Source organism: Nannospalax galili, unplaced genomic scaffold (assembly GCF_000622305.1).
Source record: "Nannospalax galili isolate Female #2095 unplaced genomic scaffold, S.galili_v1.0 scaffold488, whole genome shotgun sequence".
Classification (NCBI taxonomy): domain Eukaryota; kingdom Metazoa; phylum Chordata; class Mammalia; order Rodentia; family Spalacidae; genus Nannospalax; species Nannospalax galili.
In genome coordinates, this window is record NW_008360316.1 from 133383 (window position 1) to 154224 (window position 20842).

Here is a 20842-nt window from a genome sequence, read left to right on the forward strand (position 1 = left end):
CTGAATAAAGTGGTTCTCAGTTCCTTCTCATTATCGAAAGATATTCACTCTTCTACATTTATTTAAAATATTTGACTGTTCTTTCTGCTTTTTTGCCTTGAGAGCTTGTTTGCCTTTTCAGCTCAGCTAATGATCAAGCTAATGTTAATAACAGTAAAGATTAACAGCCATTGAATGCTTATTGTGTTCCAGATGCTTTTATAAGTGCTTTCCATGTATTGACTCATAATTCCATGTCAGCCCTATGAAATGGGTATTATTATCCTCTTTTTATAAAGAAAGTAGGTCATAGGGAAGATATATGGCCTTGTGCACAGCTAGTGAGTGAGTGCACCACCATCCAGCCTGTTACCCAAGGCAGAAGTCTTGTATTTTCCTTGAGTGTCCTTTTCACTTACTACCCAGGTGTTACCAGATTGTCCCTACCGTGTGTGCTGTGTTTTTCTTCCAAATGAGTATCTCCCTAGGTATTGAATAGCTCATTCTTTATTCTTCTTGCTTTGGAGGGAATTTTTGTGTCTTCTAATCCATTTTAACTCTTAAATTGCTTTTCATGCCACTAATAAAATATTTGGATGAAATATATGACTATATATTACGTCTTTTTTGAGGAAATTTGAAATGGTTACTGTATAGAGCCATATATTTTTAACAAGCTTGATAGTGAATATTATTTTCTCTTTTCCCTATAGCCCTTGAAGAAAGCTGTTAGAATGATGGGTGCGCCTAACTTGATAGCAGACAGTATGGAGTATGGACTCAGTTACAGTGTCATTTCATACCTCAAAAAATTGAGTCAGCAGGTAAAGTCAGAAAGTGATGTGAACATTAAGGTATTGGCTATAGTGAAAATGGTTAATTGGCTACAGGCCAGTTTATGATGGTTCTTTTCTTTTTCTTTATTTCTGTAGTACACAGATAAACTCAGGGTTTTACACTTGATAGGCAAGCACTTTTTCCACTAAGCTAACACCCTTGCTTTCATTTTGAGACACGTTCTCACTAAGTTATCCATGTCAGACTTGAATTTGGCAGTCATCCTGCCTCAGCCTCCTGAGTGACTGGGATTACAGGTGTGCCACCACACCTCATGACAGACTTAGAAGTGAGTTATTGTAACTTCCAAACTTTTATGATTTCTCATTTATGAACATGGCCTAACTTTCTGTGATTATTACTTGTGTTTTCTTTTGAGAAATTTATATTAGAGAGTTGTTTTCCATAAGAAAAAAAAAACCCCACCAGTTTGTTTTGCTTTGTGTTTTAAAACCTTTGGACTTTTCTTTCAAAATGGAAGGGTTTTTTTTTTTTTTTTAATTTGTTCGTATGGCCCTAAGCCATGTTAATAGCTACTTCGATTATCAAGCAGTGTACAGTTTACTCCCATCCCAATTATGAATGTCTTATACAATACATTATTTTTCTAGTACTTTTATCATCTTTGTCTGCAGTTTGGAGGGAATCAGAAGAAGACTGTTTAGTTTCCATGAAAAAGTGGCATCAGTATTTGCCATGTCGGTGAATGTGTATAGTATGTCCTAATAACAGTCTTTAGGCATAGGCTGATGAGATTTGCTTTTTAATTTCCTGTCACCTCTGAATTGGAAATACATTTTCTTTTATGGACCATTGATATTTCATGGTGTATGTATAATGTGTGTTAATACATAAAATAAATTGGTTTGTCCTGCTACAGAAGTTTAGAGTTGTAATGATTTCAGTGTAAGACATTATTGTTTAAGCTTCATTAGTTTACCTAGTTGTACTTGGCATAAACTATGCTTATTTGAGGTTTTAATTTTTTATTCAATAAATATTTATAGAAGAGTATAATCACTAATACCTGATTTGCAAACTTAGATTATATCAAAGCACTTGCTTGATTTGTTTTTTTGTTTTTTTTTTTTTTTAAGGCCAAAATTGAATCTGATAGAGTCATCGGATCGGTAGGCAAAAAAGTAGCACAGGAGACTGGAATTAAAGTCCGAAGCCGATCACATGGTTTATCAATGGCATATAGGAAAGATTTTCAACAGTTGCTCCAGGGAATTTCAGATGATATCCCTCACAGACTGCTAGACCTTAATATGAAGGAATATACTGGGTTCCAAGTTGCTTTGCTAAATAAGGTAATAGTCAATTTAATACTAGTTATGTTCTGTTCTGATACCAAATAAATAAGTCGAGTTTCTATTAAGTAACATTCAGTTTTCTAGGCTTCAAAACATACTTCTGTATCACTGCAGAAGGATGTTTTTCATGCTGTCATTGAAATAAAAACAAAAATTGTACATGGTGTGTGAATGAATGGGTGGGTTGATTAATAACAATAAGCTTACTTGTTTTATAGATGAGAAAGCAGAGGCTTACAGATTGTCCAAAATTACATAGCTGATGTTAGAATTTACTTATAGTGATGATCTCAAAATGCTTTATGAATACTCATTATTAAAACTATTTTCATTCCAGCAACCTTTTTGTAGACAATAGGCAGCTGATTCTGAAATTTACATGAAAATGTAGAGGTTCTGGAATAGCTACAACAAACCTGAAAAAAAGAGTAAAGTTGAGAACTGAAACCATGTGATTTTAGAGCTGAAGAGCTACAGTAGTCACAGTAGTGGTGATGCGTGGTTACATGGATGAGTAGAGCAGAAGTAAATCTCACACAGTACTTTAACAGGTACTAAAGTCATCAAGATGTTGAAAAGTCTTCAAGGATGGTGAACACTAGGATGTCCATATACAGAGTAATGAACTTGGCTATTCCCTTACATTATTTGAAATGATTGTGGTTATAAATATAAGAAGAAACTCTTATGCTGATAAGAAAAAAAGCAGTAATCTTCATGATGTTAAGCTAATGAAAATTTTTATAGTACAACACAAAAGGCACAAATTCAAAAATATTTGACATTGAGTTTGATCCCCAGTAATATGAAAAAATAAAAAAACAAAAGAGAAACATATATCTAATAAAGGACTGTTATCCAACTAGATGATACAGACAACTCAGTAACAAAAAGATAAATATACCAACAAAAATAGGCAAAATGCCATAACTGAAGAGACACTTCATCAAAGGAGGTGCACAAACAGCACATGAAGAGATGTAAAACCTAATTAGCCATTACAGGAATGCAAATTAAACTATAATAAGACACCATTTCACACCTGTTAGAGTGACTGAAAGTTTAAAGACTGAGAAGTATCAAGTATTGGTAGGGATGTACAGGAATTGGAACTCTTATTTAATTGCTGAAGGGGTAATAGTTTGTGGTTTAAAAGGTTTGTGTGTGTGTGCACACATGTGCACAATCAGCGATTGTGTCTGTAGGTGCCAAGGCTCATGAAAATACATGTCCATATAAAGACTTTGTACAAATGTTCATAGCCATGTTATATGGCCAAAAAACATCTGTGTGGTAAATAAAGATGTCGTCTTTTCAGAAAGTGAAATATGACTGAAATAAAGGAACCTACTAGCTAACTAAACAAACCAGTTATAAAAGCTTAGACATTGGAAGATTTCCATGTATAAAATGAAATACAGCTAGACAAAAGCTGATGGGTAGTTGCTTGGGGATAGAAATACAGACTGGTGACAGATAAGTATAGGAAGTTTTCTAGGATGGTAAAAATGCTCTAAAACTGGGTTGTACATTTGAAGAGTTCTCAAATTACATACTTACTATATATACCTAATTTTATACCATGTAAATTATACATCAAAGCCATTCTTTAAAACTCTTCCATGTTTAAATCAGGGAAAATTTTTACTCAAATAATGTACTTCTCTTACTTAGAACGTATTTTTAAAATCTTTAAAGTTAGATGTGAACTTGAAATTATTTTGTTGAGTTTACCACACAGGTTCTATCTTTTGACCCTAAAACAATTTAGGATTTTTATCATAGGTCTTTTTCCTTCTTCCAAAACTAGCTAGTTAGCTTACATATTGTATATTTTCTGGAATATGCTGCAAGCTAAAAGATTTTAGTACCTTTTAATTTTGTTTAGAAATCTTTTGTCCTTGAATGTGTTTATGTAGGATTTGAAGCCTCAGACATTTAGAAATGCTTATGACATACCAAGACGGAATCTTTTGGATCATTTAACAAGAATGAGATCTAATCTTTTAAAGAGCACCCGAAAATTTCTTAAAGGACAGGATGAAGGTTAGAGTATGATTCTTAAATTTCTTTATAATCTGAAAAAGCATAATATAAATTTTAAGGTATTATATACTCATTGTTAATTCAAACAAAACGTGAATCATCATTTATTTTCTACCATCACTGTTAACCACAAATCCTGTTCCCAGAGATAACAGCATTTATTAACAATTTATTTCATTTTTAGCCTTCCCCATTCATACCTTCAGTACACATAGTCCCATACAGTCTTTTTCTTCTGCTGTGTTAGAACCTGATAGTTTAGCTCTGATACTCCCTTACTATACCTGTGGCATCTGCTAAAGTCACATGAGATGAGGAGTTAGCCTTTGCCTTGTGACATAAGTATTCTTACTACAAGTTTATATTTACGTGACATTTCTACTCTTATTCTTTTGTACAAATTCTGTAATTAAATTGTATTTGGAATAAAATAAAAGAAATAGACCTTTTGTGGCAAGATTGTACATATCGCTTATTGTATATGCTGAAATTAAGTGCAGTATTTTTGTTTAGTTTAAAGGCTAGAATTAGTAATTTTACTTTTAAAGATCTAAAGACTGTCACAATATTTATCATTGCACCAGACTAACTTCAGATATGTAAAAGACTGATAATACTAGGTTGTACTCATATTGACTCTAAATGGAGTGTCACTTTAGTGAGGTTATTAACTTTTGTTGTTGGTATATTCTCTCTGAAAAGATCAAGTGCACAGTGTTCCTATAGCACAAATGGGGAATTATCAGGAATACCTCAAGCAAGTACCTTCTCCACTGAGAGAACTTGATCCTGATCAGCCTCGAAGGTTGCATACTTTTGGCAATCCTTTTAAGCTTGATAAAAAGGTAATACTGAAATTTTCTGTTACATAATTTGTTTGTGGTAAGCATTGTCAGTTTAACAGTTCCTGATTTAGCTAAAGTAAGCTGAAGTTACTTTCTTAGTAGAGTATCTAGTAAGTGTCAACATTGTTTTAAAGTATAATTGTTTTAAGTAGAAATGAGATTAGTTGTACCATTGAAAAATCGTATGGAGGGACTAGGGAGATGGCTTGGTAGGTAAATATTCACTGCTGTGCAAGTATAAGAACCTGAGTTTGAATCCCTTGAACCCATGTAAAAGTCAGACACAGTAGTGCTCATCTGTAACCCAGCACTCCTAGCTAGTCAGGAGTTGGAGTAAGGAGAATTGCAAGAGCTAGTAGACCAGCTAGCCTGGTGTATACTGCACTGACAAGAGACTCTGTCTCAAACAAAGTAGAAAGTGAGGATGGACACTGTACGTTGTCCTCTGATTGCCACATGTGCCCTGTGGCACTCTCACATTCACATGAATGCACACACACATACATTGTATGGAAAGTCAAGAAATGGTATCCTTTTTTGGGTATAGAGTACAAAGGTGGATACCACAGAGGCTATGAGGAGAATGGTGAACAAGGGGAAAATGATGATTAAGTCTTGGGTTGAGAAATTAGTTTTAGTGAGAGTTTATATACACTATGTGCATGTGGAGGCCAGGAGAGGGTATCAGTTGGATCCCCTAGAACTAGAGTTGTGAGCCACCACAAGGGTGCAGTGAAGTGAGCCAAGGTCTTCTACAAGAGTAGCAAGTGATCTTAAGTGCTGAGCCATTCTCTAGCCCCAATTAAATCTTTAAAAAAAATGTATTTATTATTAGTGGATGTACATGTGCATGTATACATATGCCAAGGTACATGTGAGGAGGTCATAGGACAACTTTTGTAGAGTTGTTTCTCTCTTCCACTGGGGATCTAACCTAGGTCACCAGGCTTGCAAAGCAAGTAAGTACCTTTATTTGCTGAGCCACTGTGTCAGACCTTGATTAAATCTTTCTACATTGTAATGCATAGATCAACCTATCACATTGTATGCTATAAATATGAAGTTATTTGTCACTTAAAATAATTGACAAACATTAAATTTTTGAAATGTAAATCCAAGGCAAATTATATATGTATGTGTGTTTTTCAATAGGGTATGATGATAGATGAAGCAGATGAATTTGTGGCTGGACCTCAAAATAAGCATAAACGACCTGGAGAACCAAATATGCAAGGAATCCCAAAAAGACGCCGGTGTATGTCTCCATTGCTAAGAAGCAGACAGCAGAACCCTGTTGTGAACAATCACATTGGAGGAAAAGGACCACCTGCACCTGTGACTCAAGCACAGCCAGATCTTGTTAAACCCCTTCCTCTTCATAAAGGTAGCACTTTGGGGGCTTTCAAATGTTACTTGCTATATTTGGATTCCTAAGGGAAGAGATTTTTGTAAAAGAAACAGAAAAAATTTGGTCAGTAAGGTCCGGTGGTATCTAGATAAGTTATTTGTTTATTCTAAATTGGCTTTTGTGTTTTTTTTTTTTTTTAATGAACAGTTGACTATTTCATATTTCATTCATGATACTGTATTAAGGGTCATGCTCTAGAATGACATTAGCAAATCTTAAGTATTAAAAATGGTTTTGGTAAGAGAGGTCCCTCCTGGCATTCTGGGTTTATATATACTTAGCCCCGTCCCCACATATAGCTAAGGTTGACTGATTGGGTGGGACGGGTGACTGACTCCCCGCTCAACTCCTTGATGAGCATGGGAAGGAGGTGTGACTATAGCTTGCTAGCATAGTGCTTGGAGGACACTTCTAGTTAATATTCCACCCCTTCCTCAGCTCTTTCTTTTCTGCCAACCTCTTCCGCAGAAGTCCCTGAGCCTTGGGGGGGGGGGTGGGAGGGGGGGGATGATCTTCCTCCTGTTGTGGCAAGACACTGAACTTTCTGGTCTGCATTGTCAGTTTTCCATGGGCTGTTGGCCCATTTCAGTGTGATTCCATTTACTATAAAAACACAAACAGCAAGAAGCAAGAACATCTAAACAGTGGCTGCTATAATAACTTAACGTATGGCTGTAAATACCAATGGTTGGATGGTACTTTAGCAGGGGCATCACATCCATCTAACAAAACAATTTCAGTGGCTTCCCATTGGGGCCTATAAGCTCCCCTGCCACAGGGTTTGGTCTAGTCTACAGTACCAGATGTGTGTTCCACCCCTAGGAGTGGGCATTGTATCCAATCAAAAATTTGCTGGTTGTACATACACTAGATGCTTCACTATTGCACCAGCAGGAACATCTTTTTTGGTATATTAATAGTGTAACATGTGGGGTCCGTCGTTGAGCAGAGTTATTGGGAGCAATTCTCCCCTAGTCATCTGAATATTGCCTTTCGGCTCCATGAAAGCCACCCATCCAGTGGCAGGGAGTTTCCAGCTTACTCCAAGCTTGATTTCTCCCTCTCCTGTGCTCACATCAAGCAGTATCTTCAGCAGTAGAGTCCCTCCATCCACTTCAGGTATATAACCAACACTATTGGCAATGGTCTTTATTGTTTTGGGGACTTCTAGGGCCCCTCAGGCCAACAGCTCATAGCGGGGCAACCCACCTCTGACACTGGGATTTTCATTTAACAACCAAATTGCTTCTGGAAGGACTTTCTTCTATTCTATCCCCGTAGGGTTCCTTCTGTGCCCGAGGCTTTTTTTTTTTTAAAACTGTGTATCTGGAGAATTTTTCCCCCCTTTATTCCTGTAGTTCTTTGTATAGCCCTCCTCCTTCCCCTCTGCTTTAACTATCCCCCTTTACATATTTCTCCCTTAGTAACACCTTTATCTTGCTATTCTTCTCTCTCAGGTTCCTTCTTTCTTTTTACCTCCATTTCCCTTCCATATTCTTGGTCCCTGCAATTGCATCAGTTTATGCACTCACTTATAAGGATTTGGTGCTAGGATCCACAAATGAGGGAGAACATACATCATTTATTTTTCTGAGTCTGTGTTACTTCACTTAGTATCTAGATCCATCCGTTTACCTGCAAATTTCATTATGTCATTTTTCTCTACTGCTGAGTAGAACGCCATTGTGTAAATTTACCACATTTTCATTAACCACTCATCAGTTTCTGCGGCTGTCAGGAAGTCACAGGATCTATATTTGAGGGTGGACTTTCCAGTGCAGCTGTAAATGAGTGGGGGTGCCCACTCTTCTGTAAATAAACCCCCATGCTATGCTCTGTTAAAAAAAGAAAAGAAGAGGCTGGCGAGATGGCTCAGCAGTTAAGAGCACTGACTGATCTTGCAGAGGACCCGGGTTCAATTCCCAGCACCCACATGGCAGCTACAAACCATCCTTAACTCCAGTTCCATGGGAATCCAAAGCCCTCTTCTGACCTCCGCAGCATTGCATGACACAACTCACATACATGCAGGCAATACACTCATACACATAAAAAAATAAAATAAAAATAAAGTGCAAAGTTAATTGTTAAAGAAAAAAAAAAGAAAATGATAGGTGTTTGGATGCATAGATGACAGGGATCTGACTAGACCACAAGTGGATGGACTTGGCACTGGGGATTGTCTGGGGACACTGACTTGACACAGTGGGCCTTTACACCCAGGACAGAGTATATGGGTTCCAGTGGGGGCTATGGGAGGGTGCTGGTAGGGACGGGGCTATAAAGATAATTCAGATTGTTTGAAATATTCTGTATGAAATACTACAAAATTTAATTTTAAAAAAATAGGTTTGGGAAGAAGCATCATTACTACCAGCAAAAACATGCTTTTCAGTTTGAGGAAAATTCAACTAATTATCAAATGCATATTATACTTTAGACAATACTAGGTATTGAGGTATAGCAATGCACAAGACAGTAGGGATCTCTGCTTTCATAATAGGCAAGGAAAGAAAATCATAATTTTTTTGATGATTAATACTCAAACATGACTAATATAATTATCTAATGACTAGGTAATTGAAAATGTGAGGAATGTTACAACAGCATATACTGTGAGAGCATTTGGCACAATGAAATGATTTATGGGATCACAGCACTTTACCTGAAGACGTTATGTTGAAGGATGAATGGGAATTAAGTAAAGCTGTACATTTGTCTTTGCTAGAACAGTAGCCTAAGGAGAGTAAATAGAACAATATAAAGAGAAATGTATTAAGGAACCTGAAAGAATTCCATTATAGTAGTGATGTCAAAAACACCAAGAACTAAAAGGTAGTCAGAAGCTACCTTATGGGTGGCCTTGGAACTTATTGTAAAGATTCTTCCAGGAGCCTCTAGGACTCTTATTTCCACATGGTCATGTGCCTCCTTCCTGGTTTTTACAATCTTTCTGTCCCCATTTCCACAATAGTCCCTGAACCCCGGGTGGGTGGATTTTAGTATAGGAGTCCTGTCCAAGGACCCGTACTCTGTAGACTCTTATTCTCTACATTTGGGCCATTTATGATTTTTTTGTGTTCCGGACCTTCTGTTGCATGAGGGAGCTTCATTGATGAGAATTGGAAGATGCATTAGTGTTCTCTTCATCCCTTGTTCTTTGGTCCGTGAGCCTTAAGTGTAGAGGTTGCATCCTAGCTGTGCTACTTAGGCTTGGGCTTTAAGGCCAATTAGGTAGCTGTTGATTGACCCCAGATAAAAGTGCCACTATTGCATCACTGTTTGCTGAGCTGGTCATTGTTGTGGTTATTAGGCCTTGAAGCTGGGACTGGACCATTGATTGATGTTCTGCCTTACAAGCTTACATAGTGCATTCCAAAGCTATGAGAGCTAGCTTTCAGGAGGGTGGCTTCCAGGTCAGTTCCAGCTCCATTGTTCCAAATCCTGTGTGTCTGAAATTTGTCCTGTCTTCAGCAATAGGGTCTTACCTTCAAGTTCTGGGAAGCAATCAAGGTCTGTGGCAATAGCCTGTGTAATTTTGGGAGTTTCTTGGACTACCCTGTCCAAAAACTGGAAGGTTTCTCTGTTTCTTGTTTTGTAGCCTTCAGCTATACACATGGACTCATGTAAAGATATTGTATGTGTAATTTTTTTAATTTAATAACCACATGATTAGAAGAAGCATTTCATTACAGCTTTAACATATTCAGTAACACATTCCAAAGCAAGGATACATCTCTTTCAAAAGTGGCTGTAAATTTTTAGGTTCACAGTTGAATTAATACAATTATACAATATTGAACTCAGTATAAACACTGTAAGACATAAAATTGAGTTTTTACCCTTTAAAGAAGATCTCCATTTCATTTTAAAATATGCTGCTTCCTACATTTTTAATGCTACTAACAGATGTCTTTAATCTCTGTGTATCTGATTATCACTAGTCACAGTAGGTTATACTTGGATCCTTAATACCTGAGTATGGATATAAAGTCATCAGGTAGATTTCACTGGTAATGTTTATCACCTCTACTATTTAACACATTTTTATGCTTCCTCCTCAAATATGTCTTTTTTAAAAATTTGTTGATTTTTGTGTGTGTGTGTGTGTGTGTGTGTGTGTGTGTGTGTGTATGTGTGAGATACAGAACATCCCACACAATCTTATTAATCTATATATCCACTTCCTAAATGGCACCCTCCCATAGCCTCCCTCCTCCCCCACACTGGAGCCCATATACTCTGTCATCCCTTTTACTGTCCATTGTGTTGTCGGTGCCCCCAGCCCTTCCCCAGTGCTTGTCTGTCTGCTGAATCTAGTCAGCCTATCTAGAGATCCTTGTTTTAGGAAGATCAGCTGTTCCTCATCTAGCAGCAATCAGTTGTCAATATTCCTTTAGATAAGATTGGGGTCTGCTGTTTGTTTTCCCAGTTCTGTGCTGGGTTACTGTCTGGGAGTCTTTTGGGCCACCCTGGCCAATAACTCAAAGGAAGGTATCTCCTGTTTGGCATTGTTTCTTGTTATGTAGCCTTTAGCTTTACATATGGACTGTTAAAAAATTATATTGACCCCATTAATCTTTGGTTATATTTTCCTCTTGGGTATTTAAGACCCTACAATTGGCCTAGATAAACCAATTTATTTTTACTCTTACGGTTGTTTGAGAATCTGTTCCTCAGGGGTAACATGGGCTTGGGAGGAGCCCTCGCTCCTTCTTTTACCAGTTCCATCTATGTGAAGATAAGTCAAAGGTCCTGCCCAATCATAGCTGGCTTTGCTTGGAAGCATGGAGGAAATGTTTCCTCTGTGTTGACCCTCCTCTTTGTAGACTGAACACTGGTTCAGGTTCATCTGGTGGGGTCTCCACGGCCTCCTTGCTCAAGAGGACAGCTGACTCACTACAGTTACAGGACATTTTGAGAGATGCTTATAGTCCCCTGGAACTTAGCCAATCTAGGAGGGAAAGGAGCAAAAACTGTCCTTTATGTCCCTCTGTCCAAATTAGTATAGGCCTCGTAGTATGAGGCCTTAGTTAAACATCCAAGAGGGTTAGTTCCACCAGTCTGGTACTTTTAATTACCATCTGCCATGTAGACAGAGCTTGGGCAAAGACCAAACGCTCTCAGATAAACCTTGCCTAAACATATATTACATTCTTTGATCTGGTTGTATGTATAATTTGTCAGTAGGTTGTTGGCCTAATATGGTTCCCTCTGGTTTTCTAAAACTAGCTAGGCATTATTTATCTCTCACATTGTCTAACCCTTCCACCATGCTTTCCCCATTTAAGGTGCCCCCATTTTCCCCATTTCTCCCTTAATAATACCCTTCTGTGTAATTTTAATTTTTCAGTAGGTTTTTGGACTAATATGACTCCTCTGGTTTTTTATACTATGTAGGCATTATTTATCTCTCCTCTCTCTCCCTGTCTAACCCTCCCTCCATGCCCTCCCCCATTTAAAGTATCCCCATTTTCTCTTTTTTTCCCTTGATAATTCTTGTCTGTTATGTTCCCATCTCTCTTGAGCACCTTCTTTCCCTTTATCCCCATAGTTCCTTGACTAGTCCTTCCTTTCCTCCTCCCATTTAACTATCCCCATTTTACACATTTCTTCCTTAGTAATACCTGCCTCCTACTGTTCTTTTCTCTCAAGTTCCTTCTGTCCCTTTACTTCCCTGGTTACTTTCCATTTTCCTGATTCCTGCAATTACATCAAGATATGTACATGCTTATAAGTATTTGGTGCTAAGAACCACAAATGAGGAAAAATCTGTTGTTTGTTTTTCTGAGTCTGTGTTACTTCACTTAGTATAACAATTTCTAGTTCCATCCATTTACCTGTAAATTTCAAGATTTCATCTTTCTTTACTGCTGAGTGGAACTCCATTGTGTAAATGAACTACATTTTCATTATCCACTCATCAGTTGAGGGGCACTTATGTTGCTTGCATCTCTTAGCTATTGTGAAAAGAGCAGCAACAAACGTGGATGTACAAGTATCTCTGCAATAGGACAAGTCCTTGGGGTATATGCCAAGGAGTGGTATAGCTGGGTCAAAAGGTAGGTTCATTTTTAGGCTTTTAAGAGTTCTCCACATTGCTTTCTATAGGGGTTGCACGAGTTTACAATCCCACCAGCAGTGAATGAGCATTCCCTTTACCCACAGCATTTCATATCGTTTGTTCTCTTGATGCTAGCCAGTCTGACTGGGGTAAGATAAAATCTTAAGGTGGTTTTAATTTGCATTTCCCCAATTACTAAAGATGTTGAACACTTTTTAAGCTGTTTCTTAGCCATCTTTCTTCTTTTGAGAAAGAACTCTTCTGTTCAGATCTTTAGCCCATTTTTTAATTAATTGGGCCTTTTTAAAAAATTCTTTGTTTTTTTCAGTTCTTTATATATTTTGGATGTTAAACCTGTCAGTCAGATGTGCCACTGTTGAATGTTTTTTCCCACTCTGGGTTTTCTCTTCATTTTGTTGGTTGTTTCTTTTACTGTACAGAAGTCTTTTAGTTTAATGAAGTCCCATTTGTTGATTGTTGACCTTAATTTCTGAGCAACTGATGTCCAATTTAGAAAAGTCCTTTCCTACACCTATGTCTTATAGGTTACTGCCAGTGTTTTCTTGTAACAGTTTCAGAGTTTGAAGTTTCACACAAGGTCCTTTGATCCATTTGGAGTTGACTTTTGTGCAAGGTGGAAGATAAGGGTCTAGTTTCATTCTTCTACAGGTGGAGATCCAGTTTTGCCAGCACCGTTTGTTGAAGATGCTGTCTTTCCTCCATTGTGTGTTCTTGGCACCTTTATCAAATATCAGATGGCTGAAATTGCGTGTTTGGGTCTTCAGTGATGTCCCATTGAGGACCCAAACATCCTTTTGTGCCAGTAAAATGCTGTTTTATGACTATAGTTCTGTGATACAGTTTGAGATTTGGTGTAGTAATGCCCACAGCATTGATCTTTGTGCTCAAGGTTGCTTTGGCTATCCTGGAGTCTTTTGGGCTTCCATGTGAACTTTAGGATGATTTTTTTAATTCATAAGTGTGTTGCTTAATCTCCAGAGTTTGTGTACTTACTAGGGTTTCTTCTGGTGTTGACTTTAAGCTTTATTGCATTGTAGTCTGATAGGATGCATGGAATTATTTCACTTTTTCTTTGTATTAGTTGAGGTTTGTTTTGTGCCCCAGTATTTGGTCAATTTTAGAGAAAGTTCCATGGGGTGCTGAATACAAAGTTTATTCTTTGCTGTTTGGGTGGAATATTTAGTAGATGTCTGTTAGGTTCATTTGATGTATGATATCATTTAATTTAGTTATCTCTCTATTTATTCTTTGTCCAGTTGACCTGTCTAATGGAGATACTAGAGCATTGAGGTCCCTTACTGTTACTGAGTTGGGGTTAATCTGTGTCTTAAAGTCCTATAGTACTGTTTTTATGAAATTGGGTGCACCAGAGTTTGGTTCATATATGTTCATGATTGTAATATCTTCTTGGTCAGTTGTTCCTTTGATCAGAATAAAGTGACTTTCTTTGTTGAGTTGAAATCTGCTTCTATCTATTATTGGTGTACTTTGGTTGATTTCTTATTGAGTATGTAAAGATTGTTGGACTAGGCTTCAGGCTCTCTCTTTCGATTTTATATTGCAAGTACCAGATGGCTTCAGTGCAGCTACTCAGGAGCTCCCTCAGGTGCCCAAGTCAGGCACCAGTCAGGTACTCTCAGGCTTTTTCCTAAGGTCTGGGTCCCTACTAGTAAATAGTCACAACACAGTTTGGGAAGTTTACTAAGGGAGGGCTCTATTTGGGTGCTCTTAGGCAGTCTGCAAAGGTGTGGGCCCTTATTATAAGGCAGAAAAGCCTAGCCCTGGGATGGAATGCAGGTAGTCCCGATGTAGGCAGGTAGGCATGGCAGGATTTGGGAAGCTCACCACCATGTGGAGTAGAGATCCAGATACTCTCAGGCCGTCTCCTACAGTCTGGGCCCCTACCTAAGGGCAGAGAAGCCTAGCCCTGGAACAGTATGAGGGACCACATCTGGTCTTAATGTAGGGGGAGGTACATGGTGAGGTTCAGGAAGCTTACCACCACGAGGAGACCAGATCTAGGCACTCTCAGGCAGTCTGCTAAGGTCAGAAGTCAAGTTTTTGTTTTTATTTATTGAATTTTTGTGTATTTCATACAGAAAATCATCTTTATACGCCTTTCCCCTTTGGTACCCTCCCATAGCCTCTCCACTGGAGTTCATACATTCTGTCATTTGTGTTAAGGCCTATCATGTAAAGTTAGTATCCCCAGATGTCCCTCAGTGCAAGTTAATCCACTGGGATCTAGTCAGCCTATCTAGAAGCCTTCTCCCTTTAAGAAGATCAGCTCTTCCTCACCCAGCAGTAATCAGCTGCCAATAATTCTTCGACTAAGATTGGGGCCTGCTGTTCATTTCCACAGTTCTGTGCTGGGTTTTCGTCTGCTTAAGTTTGCCTGGGTCTTGTGCATGCTGACACCATTGCTAGAGGTTGTATGAGAAGAGGCCCAGGAGCCTATATATAGGTCTATATCCATATGCTCATGCACCTCCTCCCTGGCTCTTACAATCTTTCCACCCCCTCTTTTGTAATGATCCCTGAGCCCTAGGTGGGTAGATTTTGAGTATAGCTGAAGACTATATAACAAGAAATAAGACTATATAACAAGAAACAGTACTAGACAGGAGAAACCTTCCTTTGAGTTGTTGGCCAGAGTAGTCTTAAGAGACTCCCAAAATCACACAGGCTATTGCCACAGTCCTTGATTGCCTCCCAGAACTTGGAGGTAAGACCCTATTGCTGACGGCAGGACATACTTTTGACACAGGATTTGGCGCATTGGGGCTGGAACTGACCTGGAAGTCACCTCCCCTGAAGGCTAGTTCTCTTAGCTTTGGAGAGCACTATGCAAGCTTGTAAGGGAGAACATTGATGCAGTAATGGCACTTTTATCTTGGGGATAATCAACAGCTACCTAATTGGACTCAATGGGAGGAAACGTGTGTGGTACTATAAACCTAACCAAATACACGTAACTGGAGAAGTCAGAAACCTTAGAGAAAATTCTAAGGCTGTCACATCCCTAGACAAATGTAATATGGATCCTTAAATCTATAGACAAATATCCCAGTCACTACCCATCAAAGAAGCTTCTTTTTCAAGAGACAGAGATAATTACATTACAGAGTTCCACAACATTGTCTGTGAATTGCCCAAATCTAAGTGGCACATCTAGGATGCAACCTGTGCACCTAAGGCTTATGGAACATAGAACAAGGGATGAAGAAAACACTAATGCATCTTTCAGTTCTCATTGGTGAAGCTAGCTCCCTTATGCAACAGAAGGTCAGGAAAGCAAAACACAGAGAATGAGTCTGTAGAGTATGGGTCCCTGGACAGTAGATCAGTTTTTGGTTTTTTTTTAATAGATGATCATTAAGACATTGTCACCACAGGCCTCTCAAACAGGCATGGATTAGAATTATCTAGAGGTTCTAGTTAAAACTACCACATCTCGCACAAATCTAGGATGGGGCCCAAGATGAACTTTTCTGAGAAAGCTCTCTACTGGAGCTAATGCTACTTGTCCACACATCACACTTTAAGTAGTAAGGAGAGTGTCAGGATGTACTTGAGAATGTGTAGTGAATGAAGTGCCAGACGATGTCTTCTGGGATCAATGTGAAGCCTATATGATGAGGAGAGTAGATAGGTGACAAATTGAGCCTCAGAAGAGCTAGAGTTTTTGTAATGGTGACGTAGAAATTTTGAAATTACGTTCAGAAGTGAGGGTGAAGGCATCAGCAGACTATGTTCTGCTTTTAAGTCCATGGGCATGGGGGTGGGGGGCAGCTTGTTAGAGAAAAGAATTTCTAATCCAGGCTTGAGAAAGAACAGTTTTGGTTTTGCTTTGTTTTTCTTTTTCTCTTTTCTCCAATAGGAGAGCTGAGTTTCCATTAAAGCAGAAATTATTGTTGGTAATGTTTAGACTTTGATCTTGTCTGAGAGTAATAAAGAAGTGATGTAGAGTAAAAAAAAAGTGTTTGCAAATCATGGGTTGATTTTAGAAAGGAGTGAGGAGCTCATGGAAGAAGGCAAGCAGTGGATTTGTGGGATGGGCATACAAGGAAATATATGCATAAACAGGGAATTTACATTGAGACAGGAAGGGAGCAAATCTGATAATCTGTCATTCAATAGCAAGCATGTAAGCTTTGGATCTTCTTGTCTAAGGAACTAAAGTAGACACAGATTACATGGCATTGCTCAATTAATGGGGACCAAAAGGATTGTTAGAAAACCATGGACTATGAAATGTGCCCTATTTGATGGTTACGTTCCCCACAAAATTCTGAGCAGTATAAACTGTTCAGTGTTTACTTTTGTCTCCAAAGGATAATGTGTAAGATAGAGATAGGCTGGAATTAGGTAGAATTCTCTAAGGTAAAGGTGACCATGATAATTTTGGCCAAAGATTTTTCACTAAAAGTACTGAAACTTACTTGTTCAATAAAATTGATAGAATAAAGCAGAGAACTGAAAGCTGATTAGAATTAGCTTTGCTCTTAATTTCTTCCTAAGGGCAAAATTGTACCAGTTCTTCATTGTGAATGTCTCACATTCATGCACTATATCTTTGGCAAAGCTTAAAAACCATGTCACATTATTAGTGTGCCTAAGCCTAGGAAATGAGTTGTGATTTGCTTCAGTCATGTTACTTTGTAGCAGTTTTATTTTGTTATTTGGTATCAGATCTCAATTTACCCCTATATCTGTGGTTTTGCTTTCAGAAACCACTAATGATTCAACAGCTGATGATGTAGTTGAAAATCATGTTGCAGACCAACTTACATCAGACATGACACCACATGCTATGGATACAGAATTTTCGGCATCTCCAGCTAATCTTCTGGAACGACCAACCAATCACACGGAGGCTCTTGGTCATGACCATTTAGGAAGCAATGACCTCAATGTTGGTGGGTTTTTAGAAAATCATGATGAGCCAAGGAATAAAGAACAGTGTGCTGAAGAGAATATACCAGCATCTTCACTTAACAAAGGAAAGAAATTGATGCATTGCAGAAGCCATGAAGAGGTCAACACTGAACTAAAAGCACAAATAATGAAAGAGATCCGGAAGCCAGGAAGAAGTATGTATAACTAGAGACAGAACTTGGGTTTACTTTATCTGTGTGCTCAAAATAAGAAAAGAAACAAGTCAAATTCACTGAAAGTATACGTCTGATTCTAGATCAATCTTGAATAGTATCTGAACTGTGTAAGATATAACTCTTTATTTAGCTAAAAGATGCTGAATAATCTTGTTAAGTTCAAGGTACCAGAGCTTGGCAGACAGCAAGGACTGGTAGCGGAAGAAGATCCATGGATAAATTACATGTAGCTGCCCTGACAGGGACCCAGAGTTTTGGCTAGTATTTAACCAGCAATTGAAATTTTATTTCATTTATTTTATTTTTTTACTTTATTTTATTTGGTCTTTTTGAGACAGGGTCTCCCTATAGCCCCAGGTGGCCTGGAACTCACTATGTTGACCAGGCTGGCATTGAACTCACAGCGATTCGCCTGCCTCTGCCTCCCGAGTGCTGGGATTAAAGGCGAGTGCCACCATGCCTGGCAGCAGTTGAAATTTTAATAGAACAAAATAACACCCCCAAAGATGTGGTGAATATTATTAAATTATTGGGTATGGGTGTTGGGCTGACAAATAATAGCTCAGAGTTTAGTTCCCAACACTCCCAAAGCAAACAGACCCAAAACAAAAACAAAGCAAAATGAACTGTCTGTGAAGTTCTTCTCTGGTACCTTTGTATAAACTATGATTACTATGATAGTAACCAGGAATATGTTTCGGCCTCTAAACCATGTCTGTCATGAATTTGAAAGAACTCTGTGGGCATGAGAATTTTGAATATTATGGTCATTCATTCAAGAAATAACAGATAATGGCTATGATGATACAGTGAAAAGTGGGTGGGCCAGAAGCAGGTAAGGCCTTGGTGCTCAAGAGCTTGTGTGACCCTTGGGGGAGTTACATGGGAAACTCGAAATTGAAGCAGTACCTTTACCTGTTCCCCACCATCTTAGTTAGAGTTTAGAATTTAAATGATAAAGATGATTTTTGTAAAGACCATTTGCCTCTTTTTCTGGTACTATTGCAGAACTTTTTAATTTATCCCTCTATATTTTGTTTGGTAGATTATTGAGAACTTCTTCCTTTGTAATACTTGGCAAGTTGTTTAAGTTGCGTTGATAAATATTTTCTTGCACGTATGTTAGTAATGTTCTACAGAGTCTTTAACAAGTGATAAAATTTTTATGTAGAATATTTTTGAGCATATCTCAGTATGAAGAAGCTGCAGGAGAAACGTTGTAAGAATACAAATAAAAGTCACTAAATTGTTTTTTTTTCTCTTGATTTAAGAATATGAAAGAATCTTCACTCTACTGAAGCATGTGCAAGGCAGTTTACAAACAAGGCTAATATTTTTACAGAATGTTATTAAGGAAGCATCCAGGTAAAGAACTTGGACATTATGAAATGATAATGAAGTCATTTCCCTTTGCATGTGTGATGTTTTATTCTGTTATATCCTGTGGTATTTATGCATACATTTGATACACTTGATATGAGGTTTCTTTTCCTTTGTTCATTGAAACTTGTTCATTGAAATGACTATACAAATTCTTCAGAATTTATGGGTCTTTTTACGGTAAATTATTACGTACTTTGGAAAATTCTTAATTCTTCTCTGTTTTTCAGTGGTGTTGTAAGCCTTTAATTTTTTCTTTTCTATATTAGTAATTGTTGGTGATTAGAAATAACCTTGAAAGGTAATATTTGAATGCAGTTTATTTTTACATGAATGGCATGTAGTCAAGCAGATTGTGTACTTAAGTGCACGGAATGTGAACTAAGGCTCATTTGTAGATGAGGCTGTGAGTACAATTAATTGGAAAACATACTTGCATAAGCTTTAAAATACATTTTAATTTTTCCTTCAGGACTTAATTTTAGTATTATGATTAAACTTGGGATTTATGTATCTGATCTTCCAAGTGGAAGCATAGCGCTACCTGTCTGTGAAGGTCTTAGATTGAAACATTAACTTTTTTCTTATTTTGGGATGGCTTGGGCATAGTCCACTTTGAATGATCAAGATAAGGCTGGAACTTTTCTTTTAATTTGGAATATTTAAATTATTCTGGTCTTTATGACAACTCTGTCCTTTGGTCAGTTCAAAGCATGTCCTGGATTTTTGTTGTTGATTTTAAGACAGTCTTGCTATGTAAACTGGCCTCAAACTTAAGATCCTTCTGCCTTAGTCTTCAAAGAGTTAGAAGATGATATTGCAGTAACTGCTTTGGGAGTTTTACTGGAATGTTTAGAGTCCTCGTATATATTGGTATTTTTCTTTTCCTTTTTTGGTGGTAGGAGGAATAACCCTCTTCCACTGTTCCTAGGACTAGATTATTTATTCTAAGGAAAAACTGTAATTCTCTTCTGGCTTTGGGGAAGATTTTTTTTTTTTTTTAATGAAATGAAAATGAAAAACACACTCAGTAGTTTATAAATCTTCCAGATTTTTTTAAACATTGGTTATTTATTTTTAATATTTTATTTATTGTTTTTATTTTATGTGTATGAGTGTATTGCTTGCATGTATGTGAGTGCACCTGTGTCATGCAGTGCCACAGAGATCAGAAGAGGGCTTCGGATTTCCCTAGAACTGGAGTTAAGAACGATTCATAGCCGCCATGTGGGTGCCGGGAATTGAACCTAGGTACTCTGCAAGAGCAGTCAGTGTGCTTAACCACTGAGACATCTCTCCAGCCCCCAGAAGATTTTTTTAAAAATTAATTTATTTTGGGGCTGGAGAGATGGCCCAGCGGTTAAGAACACTTACTGTTCTTGCAGAAGACTCGGGTTTGAATCCCAGCACCCACACAGCAGTTCACAACTGTCCATAACTCCAGTTCCAAGAGAACCAACACACATTGCACACACAGGTACACTTGTATACATGCAGGCAACACACTCATAAAAAAATTTTTTTGACCTTTTTGAGACAGGGCCTCCCTGTAGCCTCAGCTGGCCTGGAACTCACTATGTAGACCAGACTGGCCTCAAACTCACAGAGATCCAACTGCTTCTGCCTCCCAAGTGCTGGGACTAAAGGCATGCGCCACCGTACCCAACTTTCACACATAAAATTTTTGAAAAAGAAATTTTAAAGAAACTTTAAATCATTTACAGAAAATATCTGTTCTATGTTCTAAGATGGTAGGTTAATGCAGAAATTTTAAAGGCAGTTAGTAACCAAGAAAAAGTAAGGAATTTCTTTTTTTTTTTTTTTTTGAGACG

The 20842-nt window shown here is 37.9% G+C and overlaps 1 protein-coding gene across 5 annotated transcripts in view; it reads left to right on the forward strand.

Annotated features, from left to right (window-relative positions):
* The window catches only part of Ints6 (integrator complex subunit 6), a 105932-nt gene that overhangs the window by 77520 nt on the left and 7570 nt on the right, over positions 1-20842 (forward strand). For all 5 annotated transcript variants that reach the window (XM_029559571.1, XM_029559570.1, XM_029559569.1 and 2 more), the window contains 7 exons: positions 693-803; positions 1914-2129; positions 4052-4178; positions 4881-5023; positions 6176-6407; positions 17247-17609; positions 18902-18995. In XM_029559571.1, the coding sequence (XP_029415431.1) occupies positions 693-803; positions 1914-2129; positions 4052-4178; positions 4881-5023; positions 6176-6407; positions 17247-17609; positions 18902-18995 (1286 nt within the window). The remainder of the gene's footprint in view (positions 1-692; positions 804-1913; positions 2130-4051; positions 4179-4880; positions 5024-6175; positions 6408-17246; positions 17610-18901; positions 18996-20842) is intronic.